The sequence below is a fragment of the Engraulis encrasicolus genome, chromosome 1 (assembly GCF_034702125.1).
Source record: "Engraulis encrasicolus isolate BLACKSEA-1 chromosome 1, IST_EnEncr_1.0, whole genome shotgun sequence".
In the NCBI taxonomy this organism is placed as follows: Eukaryota; Metazoa; Chordata; class Actinopteri; order Clupeiformes; family Engraulidae; genus Engraulis; species Engraulis encrasicolus.
In genome coordinates, this window is record NC_085857.1 from 10,530,597 (window position 1) to 10,537,811 (window position 7,215).

Here is a 7,215-nt window from a genome sequence, read left to right on the forward strand (position 1 = left end):
GATCTCTGAAATGGAGATCATTGATTATTTTGATGGCAATCGTTCCTGTTGTGGCTTGCCTATTGTTCATAATTTTGTTGTGTAAGTGTGTAGTTTGTTTTGTTTCTCCGTAATCCTTTAAGGAGCACGGATTTTCCTCAGTATTTCTGGACTTTTAAACATTCTACAGCAACCTTGTGTTAAAATCCCACAGATTATTTCGAGGGCTTAGAGCCAGAGGGGCGTAAATGGCATTTTTGACAAAAATGAGTTATATATATCAAATTAAAGGTCTTGATGAGCTCTATCTAAATGTACCAAAAATACAGGGCGTATCTCCATTCACACCAATGGCTTAGATAGGCTCAGAAGGCCTCTATGCTAAAGTCAAGTGCATACAAACTATAGAATTGAAATTGAACTGCTTGTAAATACAGTAAATGTTACACTGTTCAAGTGTTTGAAATTAAAAACATTAATGGGAAGTAATGCATGAGATTAGTGCACTAAATGGATGCGAAAACAGGGGTGAGCATTGGATTGTGTACTTGTATGGGATGGAAATGACCAGGGTACATTGCATTTACACTAAATTGAGAAGTGGAGGTACTGACACATCAGGATGTCTTTGTTGTATACAGTATTTGAAATAAAAGGAAGAAATCATGACTTATTCATCACATTGTTTTTAACCAAGAATGAGCAGATACGTCCTTTTCCCTCTCTTAACATTCAAAATGTTTGGTGCCCAAAAGGCGTATTGTGCATTTTTGTTTATATTTTTCTGTATTTTTAGCAATTTTCTAAATTTGAGAGCATGTTCAGTATGTCAATATGACATCATATTTTGAATTCATGACTGCCTCATTTAATTATGTTCATGGCTATGATGTTGTGGTTAAAGGTAAATAAATATAGTTGATTAAATAGTGGTCAAAATTTTGTTTTGGCTCTCCTGTAAAGTTGGTCAAATGCCACGTATGCCCCTCTGGCTCCAAACCCTCGATTTGTGACGTCATAGTGAGAAAACCAAAACCTGCGACAGTGGTAACCAAATAATGTGACCACACTCCACAAAGGATTAGTAAAGGGAATGGAGGGACAAAGTGGGAAAGTGTGTGTGTGCGTGTGCGTGTGTGCGCTCGCATGCGTATGAAGGGAAAAAAAACACCTAACCATAAACTGCCCTTGTTCTGTATATTTCCTGTGCTTTCCTTGGCTATGATTATGTCCTCAACTTTAAGACGCTTTGGTTAAAAAGCTGCCAAATGCAATGTAATGTTGTAATGTAATATTTTTTTCCAGGTTCAACAGACACAGAACACTAGTGGGCAAATTGTTTCTAAGGACTTTGTATTTCATTTAAACTCATTTCAAAAGGCCACAGATTCCTCACACACACAGTTGTCATTTTGCATAACAAGGCAAATGCTTCAGCTAAAGCAAGGTGAACAGCTGTGGCCACAGCATCCCTTCTACGGTGAGCAAGAGATGAAATCAGTCATCTGTGGCCTGCGCGACCTCTTGGAACAGATGAAGGGCATCGTGAAGCCACATCGCAGGTCCTTCCAGCGCAGCTTATCTGAAGGAAAACAAAAAATATATTAAGTTGTGCTGAGCACAGCAAACATTACCTCAGCAGCTTATTGTACTCAATATTCTAATGCAAACATTTGGCTTGGTTTGACATAAATCAGGCCAGTTCAAGGAGCACTGAGTAACTTTGAATGTGTCTCTTAATTCTTTATCAGACAGACCATATGGTCTTTGCAAAAATCCATGCTATGGTACAAAATATATATCCATGGAGTTCACTAAATTCTACAAAATGCGGAACCCTTTCCTTGAACATTTGAAATCAATTCAACTCCACCCTTTGTCAATTTGTAATCTATACTTCTCTAGAGTTGTATAATTTAAACTGTGCTGCCAGTAGGTGTTAACATTTTTTCAAGACATTTTGACATTTTCACAAGGCCAAATTTTGATGTTGTTTTGATTTAGTATATCATCTAGTGTTTGGTGTGATTTCTTTATTTAGATTTGGGTTTTTTTAAATTTCGCACCGTTGTTGTGGGGACAAAAACATATTCTTATTACTGTGTTTGCCCGTTATATGCAATAACGCAAATTTAACTGAAAAACAAAAATGTTTTTTCCCCCCATGGATGATCAAACCTAGCCTGGGCGAAAGCCGTCAATCAGTTTGGCGAAAACTACAGTAAGAGGAATCCGTCTCCGTGAAGGGTGGGAGATGGTCTACGCTTAAGCTGCAATTTAAATTAATTGGAGTTCCGAATTCAAATTAAAATTCAAATTGTGCTTTATTGGCATGACTGTTACGATATAGTGTTGCAAAAGCATACAAAAAAGACAAAAGTGTGAATCTTGTTACCATAACCAATCAGTAATGGACTCCATGGGTGAGTTCTGCATCACCACTCTCAACTTTTTGCTGATTGGCTAAACAGTGAGTGAACCGAGCTTGGAGGCTTTAGCCAGACTATGTGCGGAGCCAAAATCTTTGGGTGGAAGTACATAGGATGGCGCCACCAGGCTAGATCAAACCAGATAATCTCTAACAGGGAGAAGGTTCAGTCTGATTGGTTCCCATTGTAGCCAGTTAGCTTTGCATGCATACTGCAGTAACTATGGAGTGTCCACTAGTTGGCGAGCGTAGGTCAGTCCTTCATGTGGGAAAATGTATGGAATGGAAAGGGGAACCCATATGCTAAATACATTGCTACTGCGATTTCCAGTCACAAATATTATCAACAAAGCATTCCTGGTAAGCACTATGACTGTTGTTTAACAATAGGCTGTATTGACAAATCGTTCAGGTGTGTAGTTTTACAGCAGGTTAGAAGATTTCAACCTGTACTCGCTAGCATCCCGCTAATGTTTATGGGTTTGGCCCCATAAAAATGGAGCTTTGTGACCCAGTATATAATAATCTGGTGGCGCAAAATAATCGAAACGCTACTCAAATGGGGTCTTATTATTTCTAGCTTCGAACTTAATATTAATATTTCAGGACAAAAAATTATAAAAAATCACAAAAATTATAATGGTAGAAAACTCCATTGACACCCATTCATTTTGCACTTAGGTAGGATTAGGGTTAGCCAGTTGTGTCTAGTAGCTAGTTCCGTGAGTGAACACCCCCTGATCAAACCTAGCTGGTTGGCCTAATACAGGTAGTAGGGGTCAAATTTCTATTGCAGATTTTCTATTTCATTTTAATGACATTATTTAGCATTTTCATTCATAACAAAAAAACCTCACACTCCAACACTTTCCTTACCTTCCGTCTAACCTCTTTTGTAAAATGCTTTTTTTTGCATTGACCAGGAGGGTAGTTTGCTATCTCTGGATGCTTCCTAATTGTTTTGTCTTAAGATTTACCATATGGTGTCATCATGAGACAATCCTCAACACCAAAGTTGTCTGGTTGACCTTGCGCCCAGTCAGCAAAATCAAACGGCGATCCATCGATCCAGTACCAGGTACCCTCCTGCAGGCAAGTGCACACACAAGAAAATGTAACTAAGCTGACATTTGGGAATTGCACATGAACATTTGCACATGAACATTTTCTTTTGAGTCAACAAATGCTTTGGGGCAGTCATGGGTGAGCGGTTAGGGCGTCAGACTTGCATCCCAGAGGTTGCCGGTTCGACTCCCGACCCGCCAGGTTGGTGGGGGGAGTAATCAACCAGTGCTCTCCCTCATCCTCCTCCATGACTGAGGTACCCTGAGCATGGTACCGTCCCACCGCACTGCTCCCCATGGTGCGCCACTGAGGGCTGCCCCCTTGCACGGGTGAGGCATAAAATGCAATTTCGTTGTGTGCAGTGTGCAGTGTTCACTTGTGTGCTGTGGAGTGCTGTGTCACAATGACAATGGGAGTTGGAGTTTCCCAATGGGCTTTCACTTTCACTTTCACTTTGTTGGGGATGCTGTGGCTGTGGTAGCAAGGGGGTTGGGCTGTGGTGGCACACTGCTCTACCAGTGGTGGCTTTATGGGAAATGATATTGGTAAGCAAGAACTTCTGTAAGGAAGTCTGTAAGGAAGCCAGTTTTGATAAAGACACTCTTACATTTAAGAGAAATTTGAGCATGCTGTATCGACCAGGGAGACTGAAAATGACAACCGTCATGCGTGTAGAAAAGTCTGTAGACCGTCTGAAAATATGCATGGTTATACATATGCGGGCACATTGCCCATGGGGACTTGGGTTCAAATTCAACCTGGGTCCTTTCCCAACATTCCTCCCATCTCCGTCTCCCCTCACTGTCCTTCCACTAACTCATCGTCCCGTCAAATGAAGGCACACAATTCCCAAAAAATATACATAAAACATTACTTTTTGGCCCTACCGTGGTTTAATGGTATAGGGCACTCGTCTACTACTTGGTCAACCCGGGTTCCTGTCATATAAACCACCAATAAAGGCTTATGAAGCCCCCCAAAAATACTTTTTTTTTCCATTGTTATAATAAATAATCTATCATAAACACTATGTACTATTATTTGTATACTATTAGTTAGTAGTGCATGCATGTCCAAGACGGGAACAAACTGACAACAAAGTTGACTTTGCTGAATGCACGCACTGAGCCGTCGTCTGATCCTCCGAGCCAGGCGCCTTGTTGGTACACTCCGGACGCTCGGACTACGTTCTTCAGAAAGTCCAACTCGGCCGCACTGTGCACAGAGGCCAGGTGGGAATTTTCGACCTCACACACTCCCTGTAGCAGAGAGGTCAAAGGTCAGAGGTCGAAAGGTCAAGACTTTACAACCAACCAATCAGGTATGCCTTTCACAACCGCATCAAAGAGTTTTGTAGTAGATTCTAAGATACATCAAGCCTGTGCATTTCCTGGATCCATGCGATGTCAGGTGAACGCCCCTTTAGAAGACTTTCAGTCAGGAGACCTCTGGAGACCAGGTCTCAATTCGAAACGGGAGGCAGTGACTCGATGACTCTCCTCCTACATAAACAGGTCACTGATCAGATAGGTGAAGTTAGCTGATGAGGCAGCCGTTACAAACGGCACTAACGAGTGCGCTGCCTTGCGCATTTGATGTTACGGCGATTCTATGGCGGGAGTTACGTTCATCACGTTAGCGCTTAGCTTACGCATGCTATTTGAACGGTGAATGATCGTCAGACGGCGGAATCGTAAAATAGGCTATAAATAGATCTAGCGACAGCATATTTAGATACTACAATGTTGGTTTGTCCATTCGATTTTCAATATCTACATACATAAGTGTCAGAATAAAGAGTATGATAAGGTAGTAGCTTGGGTAGTAGCCATGTTTGTTTTTCAGGTTTCCGGTTGAGAGGGAGGTGGCGCACAGCATGTTGGGTACCAAGGCAGCGAAGTCAGCATCTGATGCTGACCTCAAATATCCCTGTTACGCCCACAAATGCAGTCAACTGCCAAGGGAGGAAATAAAGCAATTTTTCGTTTCGATCCACACTTCATGACTCGATGTCCAGTTAGCTCACTGGGAGGACAGCTGCCTTCCCTGTTTCGAATTGAGACTTTATGTAGGTTGAGAATACATGGAGTTCCCTTTGGTGCTGTGGATGGCGGTAGTGCGCATCTTATGCAAGCCATCACCAAATTCCACAGAAAGAGAAGAAGGGGACAATGCCACCTTTCAGAGATACTATAGACAGAGATAAGTCATTCTAGTTCATTTCTGGTATCCACTTTCTGTCGGGTAAACACCCCTTTAGGCGACCTTCGGTTAGGAGACCTTCTGAGTCCTGAGGTTGAGAATAAATGTCCCCTTAGCGCTGTAGATGGCGGTAGCGCACTTCTCGTGCAAACAAAATAGAAGAAGGAGGGTACAACAAACCTTTTGCATTGGGTGGGCGGGGTTCAAAGCCTCTTTATTACTCCACCCTCTTTGCCCCCTTTGGAGACCGAATTTGAGCACTTTCCTTCACATTGGGTGGGTCGAGGCATGAATTATCTTTATCTACTAAGACAATCTTTGACCATGTCAGGTAGTTGGTTGAAATACAATTTCCCATTGGCAACATACTACATTGCTAACTAATTACTTGGGATTCGGGGGGTTACCTGAGCCCTATGAAAAGTATCAGGCTTTGTCACCAGTTTGAAGCACCGATTGTTGAAAAGCGTCCAGCCTTGGGGACAGGCAGCCTGGACATGAGCTGTTGAGAAAGTGAGGGTGGATGGATGGAAGTGGATGAAAGTGAGGGTGGATGGCATAGACTTTTATGATCACCACATATCACCATCAAACATTCATAAAGGACAATCCACCGAATATGCACAATATATTTGATTCTATATTACATAAACTACATTAAATACACTTAATACTTATATTCCATTGTTTAATGTATGGTGTGTGTGTACCTGCTCCACAAAGAAGTGTAACAGCAAAACAGGCAGATATCCAGATGGTGGTGTGTATGCCCATGGTGTTCTTGATTTCTTGTTACACAGTCAAATTCAAGGGTGTCATGGGCATGAAGAGATGTACAAGTATGTTGTTAGACATTAGCTAGTAGTAATTCGCCAGCTGAATTCACGCTGCCCATTCACAAATGTGTCTAATTCAGTAACATTTATCACCACCGTCAATAGGGAGTCATGGTGACTCTGAAATGTAAACTTTTCATACACAAATAGGCAGACCCTCAATGGCTGCCATTTTAACCCATTTTAGCCTGGAGTGACATACGCTGCATTCAGGCTCTTGCAATTTGAATTTTTGAAAAATTAAAAATGCGGGTATGTTAGAGCTGAATGAACACATTCTAATGCAAAATGAGGTTTCTAGCTTTTAAATGCAACTTATTTCATACTTTTATGTGCTGTGATATTTAGGTTTTAATAGGCAGAAGGTACCTTTTCCCAAAAAGGGCTTAGGGGGTTAAATTACCAGTCATCTTAGGCTGCAAAACTTACTTTATTTTGGTCTGACCTGCTGTAAATATTGGGTTTTTTTAACTCATACTTTACTTTACTTTACTTATACCTTTATACTTGTACATACAGTATAGCCAAACGTTTTGACACACCTTCTGATTTAATGCATTCTCTTTGTTGTCGTGGCTATTTACATTACATTGTAGATTCTATATAGAGGGCATTAACACTGTGCGTGGGCACATACAGAATGTAGAATGTAGAATTATGTGCATAACAAAAAATATCAACTCTAGCAGGTGTCCAAAAGCCATG

The 7,215-nt window shown here is 41.3% G+C and overlaps 1 protein-coding gene across 1 annotated transcript; it reads right to left on the reverse strand.

Moving 5' to 3' along the window:
• Window positions 1–1,352: 1,352 nt before the first annotated feature.
• On the reverse strand, window positions 1,353–6,234 carry LOC134445836 (ladderlectin-like). The gene is made up of 4 exons (XM_063194949.1): window positions 6,082–6,234; window positions 4,597–4,731; window positions 3,385–3,493; window positions 1,353–1,561 (listed from the first exon to the last, which is right to left on the reverse strand). Exons 1-4 carry the CDS (start codon window positions 6,232–6,234, stop codon window positions 1,455–1,457), a joined length of 504 nt encoding a protein of 167 aa, XP_063051019.1. The 3' UTR covers window positions 1,353–1,454.
• Window positions 6,235–7,215: the final 981 nt, after the last annotated feature.